Genomic DNA, 19,127 nt, shown 5'->3' with positions numbered 1-19,127 from the left:
AATAGATGCCGCCAGTAGTGTGTGCTAGTCGATTCCAACATAATCTAAACGTCATAAACCAAACTTAGACATATGGCAATCAAACTGCTTCGACACATTAGTGATTTTGTTTTGGTATCATATACTTTTGGTTTTGTGAAAATGTCTGATTTTATGCCGAATAATCGTCATTTGCGGAAAGTCTTGATTTTCCTCTTTCATTCGAAAAAATGGGCGCTGAAGCGCATCGAGAGCTACAAAAAGTTTATGGAGATGCTGCTTTAAGTGAAACAACGTGCCGAGATTGGTTCCGCCGCTTCAAATACGATGATTTTAATGTTAACGACCGTCCGCGTCCGAAGGCCAAAGTCTTCGAAGACGCTGAATTGGAGGCATTACTCAATGAGGATCCAAGTCAAACGCAAGAAGAGCTTGCTTCAGTATTAGAACTTACCAGCCAATCCATTTCCAAGCGATTGCATGCTTTGGGAATGGGGAATTCGGTTCCTTATGAGTTAAAACCAAGGGATGTTGAACGTCGTTTTTTCGCCTGTGAACAACTGCTCCAGCGTCTGTTAAAACCAAGCGAAACCATCAATGGTGATCGGTGTCGACTTCAATTGATACTATTGAGCCGAGCACTGCGAGAAGCGGCCGCAATACGCGGAGAGGCATGAAAAAGTGATTCCTGTTCCGATCGATGGCACAGGGTCTAGCTGACCAGCAGTTCCATTCATATGAAGACATCAAAAAATCTCTTGATCCGTGGATAGCCTCAAAGATGAACAGTTTTACCGCGACAGTCTACGAGATCTACCAGAAAGATAGGAAAAAGTAGTAGCCAGCAATAGGTAATACTTTCAATGATTCACTTGTAACCATTTTTTCAGGATAAAGTTGTACTTAAAAAAAAAAAATAAACAGCGTGAACTTAGTTGCGAATCTAATATGTAAAATTTATTTTATGAAAAAAAAAAAGACTTTGAGAAAAAATTTTAATTAAAACGGGAAAATTATAGAAAATCATTTTTCTAGTTCATTTTTAAAAATCAAAACGGAAAATGTTTCTCAAAAACATGTTTTTCTGCTGATCTCTGATTTTTATGGCCATTTTGTTGTTTATGGCCAATTAGTACGAGGACTTTTGAGTAAAAATATAGTAAATTTATATATATAAAACTTCAGAATTGTTTAGTGAAAGTAAAGAATTTTTAAACATCTAGACTAAGATTTTGCGGCAAAAAAAAAACTCACATCAAACAAAAAAAAAAAAATTTTCTTTTAAAACATTCTTAAATAGGAAATGAATAAAAATATTAATTTCATAAAAAAATTAAAAAAAAAAATTTAGAATTAAAAAGGAAATTATTCTTTAAAACCCATTTTTCTTCTGGTCTCAAATTTTAAATGGCTATTTTGTTGGTCTCCGGCCAAGAACTGGAAGGATCTTGGAGTCAAAAAATATATAAAATTTATGGTTTAAGATAACAAAAAAAAATCAAAATTGTTTTGTGTTAAGAAACGCTGGAATATGATAACTAAACGTTTATATTTAATAAAACAAATTTGAAAAAACTTAACAATGAGAAAAGGAAATTTTACTCTCAAAAACTGAGTAACTGAGTAGAAAAAGGAGTTAGATATCAAAACTCCTTATTAGGCAAAGTACTGCAAAGAATTAAGAGTAGGTTAGGTTAGGTAAGATTGAAGCGGTTGTCCATTGTAGGACACACTCAGGCTAATGGCCCATTGTGATGGCGCGTGAGGAACTAGCCCATATCCTGAAACCAATGTGTACTATTCAAAAATTTCGCAAGATCCTTGACTTCGACAGAGGCGAAATCTTCCAATTCATTAAAGAAATGTCGGCCCAAAATTGCTAGTCTACGTCTGGATAGAGCAGGACAGTGACACAGAAGGTGCGGGATCGTCTCTTCCTCGTCTAGACAACTTCTGCAGAAGTCATGTGCTTGCGCAGCCTTTCTCTGGGCGTGCCTACCGTCTATGTACTCATCCGTCAATTTGGTAGCGATATTCGTAGTTCATCGGCTCTGCAGCTACCCTCAATGTCACAATGGCCAGAAACCCATGCTATCATTAGATGAAATGACTCAGCCATCTCGTTAAGAGATGCACGGCATTTCATGGCTAAACGTTTTACTGATTTTAAACCGAAATTTGATATTAGCTCTTTGTTCGAAACTCATTTTTTTACCGATGACGCAAACATACTGACACTTTAGACGCAAAAACTTCGCTGAACTACACTGAACCGAATGTCACCAATCTATCACCGGAAGTCAGCTAGGACTGTAGGTTCCAACTCCCTAACTCATTAAAAAAAATGGCGCCATCAAAAGCATTTTTATGACGCCAGTCTTGTTTATTTTGGGCTTCATCTTGTAGTTGCGGCAAATTCACGAATTACCTCCACGTGTTCCTGAAAGATAGTCCTTCTTATATCCATTGCAAATTCTTTGGATGACTTGCTTTTGACCAAAAATATTTTTCGCACAATGTACATATATTACGTTCAATCTCGGAAGTCTGTATATTAGAGAAAAAATACCAAGTAAGTTTGCTACAAAATGAGTTAAATGCTTTCCAGTGTAATGCGATGACCGTCACAAATTTGGAAAATAATTATAAAACGTTTTTCAACTACAAGTTTATTTATGCACTTTATTTCAAGCGGTAAAAAATCCACAATTTACCAAAATTAGTTCGATTTCGCTATTAAGAAAAATAAAAAATTTCCCCAAACTCATTTCACTGTACTTAGCCTTCAACTCAGGCTACATTTCAATCATAAATTTTATTTGCCAGGCATACTTTCGGGCGCAAAGTCGATGAAGCGAAGAAAATGCCATTGTTGTTATTGCTGTTGCAGCTAAAGTGTGACGTAGGCATCCACCTACGTATCCTTTGCATAACCATGAAGCGAACAGCTGACGGCAGAAAATTGGTTTAATACGGCAAGCAGCAGCAGCCGCAGCAACAAACAAACCAAATGTGCGGGGTGCGCTCACACAAACAAGAAAGAGTAAGGATTGAACGAAGCAAAGAAATAAGAAAACAAGAAATGAGCGTTATACTATTTCTATGTATGTGTGCCGCTGCACAGAAGAACATGTGCCACAACAAAATTTACATATGCACACTGTGTGTTACAAGTATGCATGTATGTGTGTCTGTAAGTATGTATGTGTGTCTGTATGTATGCATGTGTGGGTACGTAAGGCTAAATAACGTAGAATAATAATATAACAAGAATGGTAAACAGAAATATTTTCACAAAAACACAGACGCTATTTGCTGCTGCTGTTTGGCAAGCCGTTATGTAAGTACTTTTCTTTTACTGCTACTCGTAAAATTTGTAAATCCCGGTTAAGTAAAGTGGCAGGAGCGGAATATTTAAATCTTTCGTTATGGTTTAGTGTTAACCACAACAACTTTGTGTTTGCTTGGGTTTATATTTTATTCTTATTCTTATTTTTAGTTTTATTTTCATTTTTTTTCTTTTTTTGTGTTTTTGCTTTCTTATGGTTTTTGGCTGGTTTTGACCGCCACTATTCACATATTTCTCAAGTTTTATCTCTTTTAGTCTGCTCATTTTCAAGAGCCTGGCAAAAATTGGCCGCAAAAGAGTATTTTGTTGCGAGTATTTTGTTGTTGGTGCTTAGCGGACAAGAAAACTCTTTAAAACTGTAATTCAAGTGTTTAAGTTTGCAACAAATTTGCTTTGAAATATTCATAGAATACTACAACTGGCACATCAATCATTAGATGTGAATGAAATCACATAAGGAATGGCAAACCAAGGCGGAAGAAAGTGCTCTGCTGTAGCCAGATGAAGACTTTCTACGCAAGCAAATCCAGGGGGTGCAATTCTTCAATAACTTGGAGAAGTTGAGTAATATTTTTTATTAATTAGTTTCACGGGAGCTTGAGCACGCGGTTTCACAACAAGCGGAGAGCCTAAATGTGTCCCACTGCAGGTCAGCCGCATGAAGCTAAACTGACCTTAACCAGGACAGACCGTAATATGCGTGTGATATTGCCTTGAGTGACCGCCGCAGCCATATGGATTGGTGCGAGACTAGCACTCGGAAGCGCACAGGTTCAAAAATGATAGAAACAATTTTTTCTAAAAGCAATCGCTCCTCGGCAGGCAATGGCAAACTTCCGGGTGTACTTCTGTTATGAAAAAGCTACTCACAGAAAAACATCTGCCGTTCGGAGATGCCATAAAATTGTAGGTCCCTCCATTTTGTGAAAAAACATCAAGAAAGAAATTAATAGACACGGAAGAAACGAAGTTGTACGAGAAAAGATTTTTAGAGCTGGCGTAACAAGAGTCATGAGAGCGGTGTGTTTTCGAAAAAAATGAGACTGTGTTGGTTATATACAGGGTGGGCCAAATAAGATCTACTAATGTTAAGCACAAATAACTTTTTTATTTTTTGACATATTTATTTATCTCTTTTCGTGGGTTATAATTGAATTGTTGGAAATTTATTATGGAACCCTACAGTACAACACAAGGCGTTGAAATTATCGTGTTTTTCTATTCTTGCACAATTAGCCACACAAATTTATTTTTTAAATAATGTTTCGATGTCGGATGAAGCGCATTTCCATTTCAATGGTTATACGAATAAACTAAACTGTAGATTGCGGAGCTCTGAAAATCCAAGGGCAATACACCAACATCAGTTGCACCCGTCTAAATGTACTGTTTGGTGCGGTGTTATGGCCACTAGACTTATTGGTCCATATTTCTTTGAAAATGAGAATGAAACGCCGGAATCGATTTCAGGAGCCTCTTACAGAACATTGATTGAAAACTTTTTGCGGCCAACGGCGGAGCAGTATCCTAATTTGTGGTTTCAACAAGATTGAGCAACTGCGCATACTGCTAGGCAGTAGTCTTTAGTCCTTAGTAGGTCTTATTTGGCCCACCCTGTATAATAGAAAAAAAAGGTGTTAGGGGCAGTCAGAATTTCAAAAAATTTTGTTTGCATTTTCTTAAAATATAATATCTTAAAAATATTGTGTGAAAATTTAAGTGAATCCGACAAATACTTTTCGAGTTATTCAACAATTAACAAAGGGCGCTCGGGCGCTCCGGAGCTCAATAGGAAAACTTTAAAGGCGTTTTTCTCAAAACTATGATTTTTGAACTGGTGATCACTGTAACTTAAAAACCGTTTAGTAGATTTTATTAAAATTTTTACTGCTTTTGAAAAGCATAAAAATACGTGCCTGATCGAAGGATTTTTTTTTTTTAATTTCGATTTTTTTTTTAATAATTGTCGATATTTTTCTCGATAATCTGAAAACTATTTCCTGAGGCCGCCATATTGCTAATTTTGAAAAAAAAAAAACGAAGCTTCTATCAGGCACAAGATTATCTATTAAAATAACTAATTTCTCTTGTCCGATTGATTTTAGATGAATCTCCAAGGACTTGTGATGATCACTGCAAAGGACTTCTGGAGAAACGGGCTCCATCCAAACAGCGATAATTTGTACAATAACTAATTTTTTTATTCTGAAATTTTGTTAAAGTCAAGTCGAAACATGATGTATTAATGCTTTGTTTTTATTTTTGTAAAATAAAGCAACTGACTCGCAAAAACAAAAATTATTGAATATCATCATTTTTTTGGTCATCTGACTGCCCCTAACCCCGTAACACAATGCTCGCTCATGTTGCGTTGTTGTTGTCTGAGCGTTATTGCTATCGCGCATATTTCAGCTGGCGAATACTCCCGCGACATGGAAGCCGAAGTTCCCCTCACAATTTTGTTTCTCACCATAGTTATTGGCCAAATCTAGTAATCTATCATCCTTGGGGGAAATTGAGTCGTGAATAACAATAAAAATTAAGGCGGTGCAGCTCCGCCTGAAAAATGGAAGTCGGTTCAGCTTATAGTCCGATGCGGCTTAAAATAATATATATATATGGGTTAGATGAGCAGATGAGACAAATGCTTGCATAAGCGGAAACTCTTTTCTTCAAAAAGCCAAAATAAACAGAATTCACTTCAAATTTATTTCATGAATTTGAAAGGAGAGCTTCCTTTTAGCGCCAGCGTGTATATGTTTGTGTGCTAGTTATATGTTTACTTACTTGTTCCGTCAGCAGGCCATTCGGACAGTCTTTAAGAAAACCTTTGTGCCTAGGAGAAAGAAAAAAAAAATGGAAAAAGTAAGTTGAAAATACAGCGATCGATAAAAAGGGTTGTAGTGGGACTTATATGATAAATATATAATATAACTGTGACTCCTTGCAGCTACACTGTATAGCCAAATACACTTTTTTTGTTTATTGTTTTGCAAAATAAGGTTCTGCCAATGGAATATGATAACGTACGAAAAGTACCCTCAAATTCACTTTCGGTATATCGAAAGCTCTTATAAACCCACTGTTGAATTCACATTTTGTTGAATTACTGTGAAGTGGTAACTTAAGATGCTATTTTACCCGCAAAAATACCGTCGGCATTAGAAAACCAGAAAGTGCCGTAGCATCTATAGCAAACCTTTGAGTCTGTTTCTGCCATGAAAAAGCTCCTCATAAAAATTATCTGCCCTTCGGAGTACACGGAGAAGTAGTGTAGCCGCCAATTATATAATATATAATATAGGGCTTTCCAATAACAGGTGTTATCTATCGCTATCGAGAGATGATTAACGATTTTTTATGGCCGGAATTCGATGCTATTGATCTGGACAACGTTTATTTTCAACAAGACGGCGCTACGTGCCACACAAGCAACGAAACCATTGATATTTTACGGGAAAAGTTTCCGGACCGTGTTATCTCTCGAAGAGGTGATCACAATTGGCCACCGAGATCTTGTGATTTCACACCTTGTGACTTTTTCTTTGAGGCCACGTGAAAGAGAAGGTCTACGCCAACAACCCAGGGTCGATTCAAGGCCTCAAAGATGGAATTCGTGAGGCTATCGAGGACATAGGACAGCCACTTTGCAGTTCGGTTAAAGAAAATTTCATGAAAAGGATATTGTCCTGTAAGCGTGGTCGTGGTGGTCATTTGCCTGATGTTATTTTCCACTATTAACGCATACCTTCCTATTTATAAAGAAATAAACATCCGATCATTTATATTAAAAAATAGCATCTTTCTTTGAATATCAAAATAACACTTCTTATTAAAAAATCCTATATATAGGGTTTTTCAGTAAGAGCGCTTCAACTTTTGAACTTTTTTGAATAATTTTTTTTTATTATCGAGTTTGAACATATACATTTAAGTATGAAATTCGATTTCTTTTGCATGACCACCGCGTGCACGTTTTACGAAGTCCAATCGTTGAACCCAATTTTCGACCACTCTTTTGCATAAATCGGCCGAAATTCCAGCAATTTCGCGTTCAATATTGGCTCTGAGCTCACAAAACGTCGCCGGCTTGTTACTGTAGACCAATGACTTCACATAACCCCAAAACGAGACGGCTTGTAAAATGGACCATAAAACGGCCGTAATGCTCTTAAAGTAGCAGCAACAGAACGATTATTTTCATAAAAAATTTGCACGATTTGCAATCGTTGCTCAAGTGTGTAGCGTTCCATGATGAAATGTATACTAATGAAGTTTACAAATGACAAGCGAAAAATAAAAAATATTGCCTCCCTATCGGAAAAAAGTTGAAGCGCACCTATTGAATAACCCTATACATATATACTGTATAAAAATCATCAATATGCAAGAGAAACAAAAGAGGCCCTCTGGTTATAGGTAACGAGTTGGATGTGCTGTTACCGGCGCGTACTGCCTGTAATCGGTCATGGAGATATGTTTCTACAGGAGTTAAAGGCTAATGGTTAATGGTTAATGGTAATAAAGCGTTAAGGTATGGCCCTTTAGCACTGCGACCATATTGGTCTATTGTGCACTCTATGCTGTCTATTGACTGTTAAGTATGCTTATGAATTGTACCAGCTTCTTCTGAGGGAGTGATTGGAGGTCTTCATCTGTAAGCATGAACTTGTTTAAAAACCTTTCCCTTCTATGCGTCAACCCCGGACATTCGATGATGAGATGTTCTATAGACTCCTCCTTTGTTTAATCCGAGCATGGGACTAGGTCCGATGAAGTTTACGTCTGTCCCTTTTTTGGCTTGAAAGTCTGCTTTTTCGTTGCCGTCATATCCCTCATGTCCTGGTACCCAAATTAATGAGATATTGTTTTTGGATGCCAGGTTATTGAGTGCTTTGTGGCATTCTAAGAGAGTTTTTGAGTTGTAGGTATAGCTATCTAAAGCTTTTAGAACTGATTAGCTGTCCGAGAGTATTTTAATCTTTACTCTCTTGTGGTTTCTACGTTGCATGATGTTTGCTGCTTCCATTATTGCGTATAGTTGCGCCTGGAAGATGGTGAGAGGGAATGAGTTGTGGATTCTGAGCCCCACTACCCCTGCTCCTACAACATAAGGTGTTTTTGATCCATCAGTGTACCATTTTTGTGAATCATCATTCATCTCTTTTTGGGTTTGTTTTCCACTCGATCCTCTCAGGAAAGGTAACTGTGTATCCTTTTGTTAAACAGAGGGTTGGGTCAATGTGGTCTGAGACTTGAGCCATGCTTATGGTGTTTTTGATTTTATTTAGGATACTTAGGGGACCGGTGAGGTTGCCTAATTTGAAATTTTCTTTCATGTGTAGCATGAGTGCTTGCGTAGCTGCTTCCTCTTGGATTGCTATATGAAGTGGTGGGAGATTAAGGAGTGCTTCCATGCCAGCTGTTGGGGTAGTTTTCATAGCCTCTGTGATGCCTAGGCAAGCAAGCCTTTGTACTTTTCCCAGTTTGGTTATATCCAGAGGACCATACGAGGGCTGAGGCCCCAGGATTTCCCTAGTAATAGTTTGGTTGTCCACAAGGATATCGTGGCTTTTTTTGTTATATTATTTATATGTGATTCCCAACTGAGTTTTTTTATCTAAGGTTAAACCTAGATACTTGACCTCTTCCTTTAGTTCTATCACTGTTTCATTTATTTTCAATGTAGGAAACTCTAACTTTCTTTTTCCTGTGAAGGGGATTATTGTGGTTTTTTTAGGGTTGATCGACAGCTCTACCTTTTCACACCATTTCCATGTTGCGTTCAAGGCATTTTGCATTGAGTCTGTTAGTGTCCTTTCATGATTGCCTTTTATTATAACAGATATGTCATCTGCATAACCAATGGTTATAAATCCCTTATTGTTTAGGTGCTGCATCAAGTCATCAACTAGTAGGGACCATAGCAGTGGAGAAAGAAATCCTCCTTGCGGTCATCCCTTTACTATTGTGACATAAGGTTCAGCTTGGCCTAACGAGACTTTAATGATCCTCTGGTTAAGCATATGGCTTATCCAATGTGTTAATATTGGGTTTGCACCTCTTTTCTCGAGTGCTGTTTCCATGGACTTGTAGTTTGCGCTGTCGAAGGCTCCCTCTATGTCCATAAAGGAACAGAGGGCTATCTCTTTTTGATTTAGAGCCTTTTCTATATTAACAACGAGTGTGTGCAGTGCTGTGACTGTTGATTTCCCTTTTTGGTTAGAAAATTGCAGCTTATGGAGGGATTTTTTAAAGATTACTTCTTCTTTTAGAGGGTATGAGTTAAAGACTAAGTTGAAAAATTAATTCAATTCTTAAACTTCAAGCTTCGTGGTCTACAGAGTCAAATGCCTTGGAATGGTCAAGTAAAGCAAGAAAAGTCATGCGCTTTTTGTCAATGCTTAGCCTTATATCATCCGACACTGTTAAGAGTGCCGTGGTGCAACTTCTATTGGATCTAAATCCCGATTGCAAGAATAAATATGGCTATGCATTTTATTCCTTGATTGATATTCTTCCACAGTCGTAGTCACAAATGACTTAGTCAGATGATAATAAAAAATTCAATCATTCAAACGGTGGCGGGGCAGCATCTAACATTCGGAAGGATATTTTTAGCACGAACAACATATTTTCATCTTCTTTCGCTATTAAAGGGTGATCAATTTGCAGCTATCGGATTTTAAATGACGAAAACTAAAATTGATGGGGAAATCCTTATTATTTTTATGTAGAACCATTCATGACATTTATTTCTTCAAGATAGTCCCTTTTAAATGTTCGCCGCAACTGCGCCGTGATTCGGTTATTCGTAAACACGTAAACACCAATTTTGAATTACTCGATGGAGGACTTCGGCCGGTGTCTTGTGAACCACTTCCGTAATGTTGGTTCCCAATGCCTCAATCGAAGCTGGTTTGTCCACAAAGCATTTTGACTTTGACAAATAAAAGTCCAAATGTGTGATATTTCACGTTCTTGGTAGCTGGTGGCCAATCCACTGGTCCGAGACGTAAGCTAAATTGCTCACTGAAACGACGACAGTAAACCCATTATTTCACGGGCTGCATGACAAGTAGCGCCTTTTTGATGGAACCAAATGTTGTGGACATCACAAGCTTCAATTTTCGGCATTTAAAAGTTATTTATCATGACGCGATAACATTTGCCACTCCTGTTACCTTGGCGCTAGCCTTGGTTTTGAAGAAATAAGGGCCGATGATTCCTTCAGCTCATAGGCCGCCCCAAACGGTTGTTTTCAATGGATATAATAGCTATTCCTGAATGGCTTCGGGTTGATCTTCAGCCAAAATACGGAAATTTTGCTTATTGACATAGCCATTAAAGACATTGAGCCAAAAATGGGCCTCATCGCTGAACAAACTTCGGGTCCCAAAATGCGGATCTTCGGCAAGTTTTTCAAGAGCCAAACGACTGGAATTCTGACACTTTGCAAGATCAACTGGCTTCAAATTTTAGACTATCTGTATTTTATACGCTTTCAAATCAAGATCTTTGCGTAAAATCGCCAAAGTAGTGTCATTAGATAGGCCAAGTTGTTGAGATTGGCGCCGAATCGATTCTTCCGGGTGTTCGGGAAACTCTCATTTACAGCCGGAATATTCTTTTCACTTTGGGCTGTACGTCGTCTAATCGGTCGAGTATCATCCCATAATGTAAAATTATACTAAATTTTGTCGGTGGTTTGCCGAATAGTTGGCCTGAGCGCGCGATGAACACTTTTCACAGAGTGCTGATTTTCGTAATACAATTTTACGATGCGTAAACGTTGTTGAGGCGTGAGTCTTTCCATGATGAAATGTCAATGAATACTGAAAAAATTATGTATTTAGTTCGACAGTAGTCATGCGTAATCTGTCAAAAACCACTATTAAAAAAAGTGCCTCGAATCTCATCACCCTTTATTTATAACTCAGTAAATCGGCGTCAAAGTAGTCACAAATAACTCAGTCAAATATTCGAAATCACATTATCCTATTGCTTATCACACTGCCACATATCTACAAGTGGAGGCTGTGGGTCTGCGGTACAATTACACGCCGGCGGGTTTAAGCTATGTGGCTGGCAATTCACGCTAGAAGAACTTATTCACCGAGAAAAAATAACGCCAAGCCCCACACATATTCAAGCTCCTTATTCAGCTTCGCACCAAAATTGAATTAGTGCCAACGCAGGCACTCAAATTCAATTCAAAAGCATTGTAAAAAATTACAAAATATGGCTCCCAGTAAAATACATTTTTCGTTTAATAAAAGCTGACAGTAATTTTATTAGGCTGCAAAAATATTCTCGCACTCGAAAAGGGAAGTAGTCGCTGCTTTAACGAAAGCGAACAGGTTGCTTGGTCATAAGTAGCAGATTATGTGGCTTTCTGCTCACATTAGCTCAGCTAATCCTCCTCTTACTACTCCAACGTCGAATACGTATGCGCGTGCGTGTGTATGTGTAGGTACGCAATAATGCTGCCACAAAATTTGTGCACCAAATTATGCTAAATGGAATTTTAATTAGTTTCAAAAAGGCATTTTGTGTAGATGGAATGAAGTTTAATTGCCAGGCTCGCTAACGGCACCAGCAGCTGTGGTGTTTGGCAAAAGAAATTTTCAAGACAAGAAAAGTAAAGCGAGTTTCATGCGGATTTAGAGATTATCTAAATAAAATGCGGTAAATAGGGAAGAAGTAGGCAAGTATTGCACAGTACTCAGTACTCGTTTATTCATATTGTTGTTGTTTATTCATATTGTTGAAAAAGTTTGTAAGGCGACTGAAAGTGTAAAACAAGAAAGACGATTCTGAGTTCGCTGAAGGGAATATGGAATGGACTGGGCATTTATATAACCGTTTCATGTTTACAATAAAATTCCATTGTTCAAGTTATGGTTCTTCAGGGATCATACAAATTTATTGTATAAAACCGTAACAGTACCCTAAGTGGTACTTCTATTTTAAACGCATTATAATGCTGGGAAACAACTCTATTTATCGCTGAGATATCAGCTGTTGAATATGCAGGAATCGGTGAATTTGTCTCTTCTTCTTCTTTTTTTAGGACATGCCTGTTTTTCTTTACACAATTTCTTAGATACAAAATTTTATAATTTATCATATTAATAATACTGAACTACCTTCTGCTCAAATATGAACGAGACGTTATCAATAAAACGGTCCGCGGATGACATAGCGGCAACTTGAGCTTGGGAAACAGGAAAAAGTCACATGGAGCCATATCAGGCGCATACGGTGCTTGCGGAATGATATTAACATTATTTTTGTTCAAATAATCGCGAACAAGACGTGATGTGTGAGCTGGTGCATTATCGTGATGCAAGAACCATGACTTGTTGTCCCACAATTCTTTCCTTTTAAGACGAATGTTCTCGCGCAAACGCTTTAAAACGTCTAAATAATATCCAGCGTTAACCGATCGGCCTTGCGGAAGGAACTCCGAGTGCACCAAACCTTCGTAATCGAGAAAAACAGTCAGCATAACCTTAATTTTTGAGCGACTTTGGCGTGGTTTTTTGGGTTGATGTACGGCCCTCTTTGAACGATTTGTACCACTGGAAAACACGTGCGCGCGATAGAGCAGAGTCCCTATAGGTTGTGTGCAACATTTTTAAGACGTCTGAAGCCGAAATTTTGTTGGAATAACAAAATTTCAAACAAATTCTTTGTTCAACTTGAATTTCCATCGTTAAATTCGAAGAACACACTCGAGCTTGACTTGTTTACAATAGCACAGAAAACAAACTATGTGACATATCACGCTGAAATTTGCCACGTAAGCTTATAACAGTCGTACCAAAAAATAAAAAAATTATTTTTGCCATATGTCATCCGCGGACCGTTTTATTGATAACGTCTCGTTCATATTTGAGCAGAAGTATGTATGTAATATTTAAATACATAACTGATATGAATTTTCTATTGAAGATGATATCCAGCTTTGCGCCCATCTTTTCGGTGGTCTTCCAGGACGTCGCCTTCCCACTGGAATTTCGTCACTTGCAATCTTAATTAATCTGTTGTTGGAGGCTCTTGAAACATGCTCGTTCCATGCGCGTCTTCTTGATCTTATAAATTTGACAATGTCTTCGGTATTCGTCTGGATTCTAATATCATGGTTTCTACAGCAAACCCACCTCGTTTTTCCTGCTATCGTCCTTAATGTGTGCATTTCTGTAGAGCGCAATAATTGTTTCGTTTTTGTGTTCTCCGCACGTGCTTCTGCACCGTATGTTAATATCGGTCTTACGATTGTTTTATATACACGCGTTTTCCTTTCTACATTCATATATTTGTTCTTCCATATAATATCTCGCAGAAAGCCTGATATTTTCGCACCATTTGTACATCTTTCTCTCACTTCTGTGACGATGTTCCGATCGTTCGATACATCTATTCCCAAATATTTGAATTGCAGTACTTGTTCTATAATGTTCTGGTTAATTTCTAGCTTACACCTTATTGGTTCCTAAGATATTACTATTGATTTTGTTTTTGCAGTTGAAACTTCCATATTAAATTTCAAACCAGTGGTAACGAAACGGTGCAAGAGCCTTTGAAGATTATCTTCACTATCAGCAATTAAAACTGCATCATCTGCATAGAAAATAATTGTTATGTTTTGATTGTTTGGTTTGTAGCCTTGAAGTTGGTTAATTTCAGAAATAATTGTATCTATGATTAGATTAAAAAGTTGCGGACTTAATGAATCCCCTTGTCGTATTCCTGTGGTGCACTCTATACTGTTGGTAAATTTCTCATTTACCATAACTTTAGTTGTGCAATTGGTACTGAGATTCCTAATGACTTCAACAATTTATCGAGTAACTTTTTTCTCCTTTAAAATTTCCAAGACGTCCTTCAGCCTGACTCGGTCGAAAGCTTTTTTAAGGTCTACAAAACATATAAAGGCTGGACAATCGAACTCAATTGATTTTTCCATTATTTGTTGTAGGATAAAAATGCAATCTGTTGTTTATCGGTTTTTATGAAATCCTTGCTGTTCTTCTTATCCGTGTAGGTATGGCTGTTATTTTGATGATAGGAGTTTTGTGAAAAGCCTTTGGGTGGAATGCAGAAGCGTTACTCCGCGGTAATAATGTGGATCGTCTTTTTTTCCCCTTCTTAAAGATCGGGATTGTTATATTGTTTTCCATTCTGATGGAGCTTCTTCGTGATTCAAGATGATATTGAAAAGTTTTATAAGCTCTTGTTGAAGCTGTACTCCGCAATATTTCAGCATTTCATTTGTGATATTGTCATGGCCGGGTACTTTTCTGTTCTTCAAAGTTTTTATCGCATATTCAATTTCGCTAAGCGTTACCACTTCGCTTTCAGTTTCATATTCATAGCAAGAATCAGATGTTGTCGTGGTGTCGTTTTTGTTTTTGTATAGCTCTTTAAAATATGATTCCCATTTGTGAATATTTATTGGATGTAATTTGACAGTTTCATTTACTTCTAACTTCCCGTTTCTTAGCATCTTCCACTTTCCTTTGCGCATCATCGATATTGCGAATTTGTCGATATATGAAAATTACATTTTTTTTGGTAGATTTCATTAAAATTTATACTACTTTTCAAAAACATAAAAAACTCGTGCCTGAGCGAAGGATTTTTTTCCAAAAATTTCGGTTTTTTTTTTAACTTATTCATATTCTTAATAATAATTGAAAAAAAAGCTTGGATCAGGCACAAGATTATCTATTAAAAGAACTAATTTCTCTTGTCCGATTGATTTTAGATGAATCTCCAAGGACTTGTGAAGATCACCACAAGGGACTTCAAGAAAAACGGGTTCCACACAAACAGCGATAACTTTCACAATCATTAATTTTTTCGTTGAAATTTTGCTTAAGTTAAGTTGAAACATGATATATTAATGCTACATTTTTATTTTCTTAAATAAAAGAAATTTAATTGCAAAAAAACTTATTGAAAGTCATCATTTCGTTTGGCCTCTGACTACCCCTAACCCCTTAAACCAAAATATTGGAAAAGTGTGACATGCTGGGACTATTCTGAGTTCAGATTTAGATTGAACATGGAAAAGATTTTCGGAAAAGTAGAGACCGGTTCTAGAATGATAGAAGTGCGTCCATCAAAGAGGATGTTTGAGAGGTATTTTTGGCGTGCCGTTACACTCACGATTTTTATGGGTGGTCTGTGTAGCAGACCGTTATTCGGTTCTGAACAAATTTGACAGAATCGACCGAAGGGTTGACGTTACTTGGGATTTATTTAACAAAATTTAGCTCCTGTTAGTGATATACGAAAAGAATCAACTAATGACACCCCATTGCTGTCTGAACGACGACTGATTGGACGAGTGTGTGAATATGTGTGAAATAATCATGCAGAACCCGGCTGCCGAATCGCCCAAGTAGCGTGGCAGCCCGGGTTCCCCTCACAATTTTGTTTTTCACCATAGGTAATTAGTAAACCTCGCTAACGCTTACGAATCGAAGGCACCTAACAGTTCTTTCCAGTTCACTGAGAGCGGAATAGCGGTTCGAGTTGAGCGCGCCCTTTGTATTCTGTACGTCATGGGCCACGCCCATGTCTATGCGCCGTATAATAGGCGTGGCAGGCGTTGTGAGTGGCTTTTATTCGTCGTAGGTGCACTGTGACAAAATCTTACCAAGCCATTCTGTCAGATTCAATTGAATTAAATGGCAGTGAATTAAGGGGTTATACATATACAGTTAGAATTTTCTAAATATTTTTCTTACTGTACATATATTAAGAATGCACACAGAAAATTTAACATCGTTCTGGTGAATATTTTCGAAGTTATATGCAAATGTGAAAAGGCGTTTTAAAGTGCTTGAAAGTGCAAGGTCGAAGCGGCAGCGCGTTTTTCTCAAAATGGTGGTTTCAAAGTCGGTGACCAACATTACTCGAAAACAGCCAAGCCGATTAGTCTCAAATTTTAACACGAGTTTCTTAAATATATTTTTTAGTAATTAATCGAAGATTTTTTCTCACCGATAAATATTTTTTTTTATAAACAATTTAAAGCCGAAATTTTGGTCAAAAATCGTTTTTTTTTCTTTAAGAAACCGCCATTTTGTCAAAAAAATTTGTTTTGCTTATTCCGTCGACTGATTACTAAATTTTACATTACTTTAATGAAATATGTTAGGTTTTTTAATTTAAGAGGATTCAGTTCAGAGATATACTATAGTGAACACCGCAAAACGTCTTTTTTGAGAGAAACTCCCGCAGATCAGCTGTAGCTCCTTTCCAAATAAATATAATATTTTTACTAATACTAAGTCTTAAAATACATTTAACAGATAACATAATATGTGTACACATTTCAGATCAAAAATTTTAAAAGTTTTCTCAGAAAAAATTCTGGAAAATTCGCGTTTTTTCGGCCTTCTAACTGTATATAATCCTTTAAAATTGAAAAGCTATAATTGGATTTTAGAGTTTTTATATGCATTTCTATTTTTCTTTTGAAGTTTATTTCTCTTCTTACATTGATTTACTTATTTAATTCTTTTGCGTGCTATATCTGAATATATGCACAACAGTTTTATACTTACCATTGTCTGATTTCTTTTTCTGTGACTGTAACGAAAAGAAACGAGAAATGCATTAATTTAGTAAATACGTTTATTTTAAAGATCAGCAAAAATATATATTAAAAATTAGCTGGCAACCCTATACAAATATTTGGGAATTTTAGCTGTAAAGAATACTTTTTTATTAAAGTGGGCGACTCATTTTATTCTTAAAAACTTAAAAAGTGTGGTAACCATATATGCACTTGGATAAACTTAAAAAATCGCTCGTGCTTTTAGCGTAGCTTTTAGTGTAGGTGAAAGCCATGGTGAATAGAATTGAGAAGGTGTGGCCAATAACATACCGCTATCCGGTTCTCAGCGAATTTGATAGAAAAATCTGAGGGGCTGATATAGCTCTGGTCTCGAAGCGAACAAACTAGTGATATATATAAAAAAGTCCTTGCCTTTTGAACATCGATTGGATGGACGGGGGTATGAATGTGTTTAAAATTATCGTCCAGAATTCGGTTTGAGAATCCCTCATGGCGTGGTAGCCAAAGGTCCCTTCACAATTTTGTTTTTCACCAAAGCTATCAAGCCAACCTTGTAAATCTATCATCCTTAGAGAAAACAGATGATCGCGTTTTTATAATGTCCCACTCAAGCTTTCTTTTTTATAAAATTATAGCTCACTGTTTGATAAAAGTCATACAAATCCGCGTTTCAAACTTTAAATAAAAATAAGAAAAATTTCAGAAAATTGTTCGGAAAAATTCCGCGATTTTGATTTTGAAATTCCAGAAAAATTGTAGGTAAGCAGTTTTATAGCCTATTAAATTTTAGTATAATAAAGTGCGTGTTTGAAGTCGCTCAAATATTTACTTGATTTTTTTTTTAATTTTTGCTTTGCAATGATTGATTTACATATGAGAAAATGCGCTTCACAGCTAAAACAAAAATTATAAAAAATTAACAAGATTTTTCGGCAACTTCGACATTGCACCTTATTGTATTGAAACTCATAAGGCTATAAAACGACATACACAAAATCTTTAGTATAAATCAGAGTATAATCTCAAACCATATTTCCAATGCCTACTAACTCAATATGGTCATTGAAAAAGTTATAAAATCATTGAGAAAACCTAAGGGATTGGCATATAAATAGTCCCGATATTGCTAAAAGAGTGGTGATGCATCATTAAATAGGTTTGAACTGCTTGACTAAAGTTGGATGCAAAGAGAAGCTCAATGGTTGGGTGCCATAACCTTATTAGAATCGGAAGAAAAGGAACTGCAATATCTTCAAACAAGTGGCTACTTTTCACAAAAGATTGTTCACCCAGGATAGTAATGTATCAGAAAAATCGTGGGCGAAGTGATCTTAGGTTCTTCAAAAGCAAAGTCACGGAAAACAGTGTCTGTATTTGCTGGGACTGGAAGATAACAATATTTGGCAGGAATGATAAAACAGGGCACAGCATTGTTGTTGTTGTAGCAGCATAAATTGCTGGATTGGCAGTTCTAAGCCGAAAATAAATCTGGGTTATTATTTTTTATTCCTATTTTTGATTACACATTTTTTTAATTTTTATTTTTGGGTTTAATTGAAAAAAAAATGTATTTTTCATTTTTATTTCAAAAAAATATAAACAGTACAATAAAATTGTTTTATTTTTTATTTTTATTAAAAAAAAATTTTGTATTTTATTTTTTTATTTTTATTAATATTGACATATCTTTTTTATTTGACGGTCCGAAGCCGAAAATAAATCTGGGCCATTATTTTTTATTTTTAATTAAATATTTTTTTTTCAAATTTTTTCGTTCATTATTTACTCTTATTTAAAAATTGTTTTTTTATTTTTTATTTAAAAATCAAAATTTGCATATATTTTTATTACATTTATACATTTATTTTTTATTTATATTTTTATTGAACAAATTTTTTTTAAGTATTTTTTTTATTTTGCGTAAAAAGGGCTCTTTTTGTTTAATTTTTATTTTTGGGTTTTATTGAAAAAAATATATTTTTTATTTTTATTTCAAAAAAATATAACCAGTACCATAAAATTGTTTTATTTTTTATTTTTATTAAAAAAAAAATTTGTATTTTATTTTTATTTATATTGACATATCTTTTTTATTTGACAGTCCGCAGCCGAAAATAAATCTGAGTCATACTTTTTTATTTGTAATTAAATTTTTTTTTAATTTTTTAATCATTCATTAGTTGTTTTTATTGCAATTAAAAA

The 19,127-nt window shown here is 35.9% G+C and overlaps 1 protein-coding gene across 1 annotated transcript in view; it reads right to left on the bottom strand.

Moving 5' to 3' along the window:
- LOC129237080 (frequenin-1-like) overlaps positions 1 to 19,127 on the bottom strand; it is a 50,579-nt gene that overhangs the window by 13,985 nt on the left and 17,467 nt on the right. Inside the window, exons 2-3 of the mRNA XM_054871490.1 lie at positions 16,912 to 16,936; positions 6,116 to 6,164 (exon numbers count right to left, since the gene is read on the bottom strand). Coding sequence (XP_054727465.1) covers positions 6,116 to 6,164; positions 16,912 to 16,936 — 74 coding nt within the window. The remainder of the gene's footprint in view (positions 1 to 6,115; positions 6,165 to 16,911; positions 16,937 to 19,127) is intronic.

This window comes from Anastrepha obliqua, chromosome 2, assembly GCF_027943255.1.
Source record: "Anastrepha obliqua isolate idAnaObli1 chromosome 2, idAnaObli1_1.0, whole genome shotgun sequence".
Taxonomy (NCBI): domain Eukaryota; kingdom Metazoa; phylum Arthropoda; class Insecta; order Diptera; family Tephritidae; genus Anastrepha; species Anastrepha obliqua.
The sequence above is the reverse complement of the archived record's forward strand: the minus strand, read 5'-3'. Positions and strand labels throughout refer to the sequence as shown.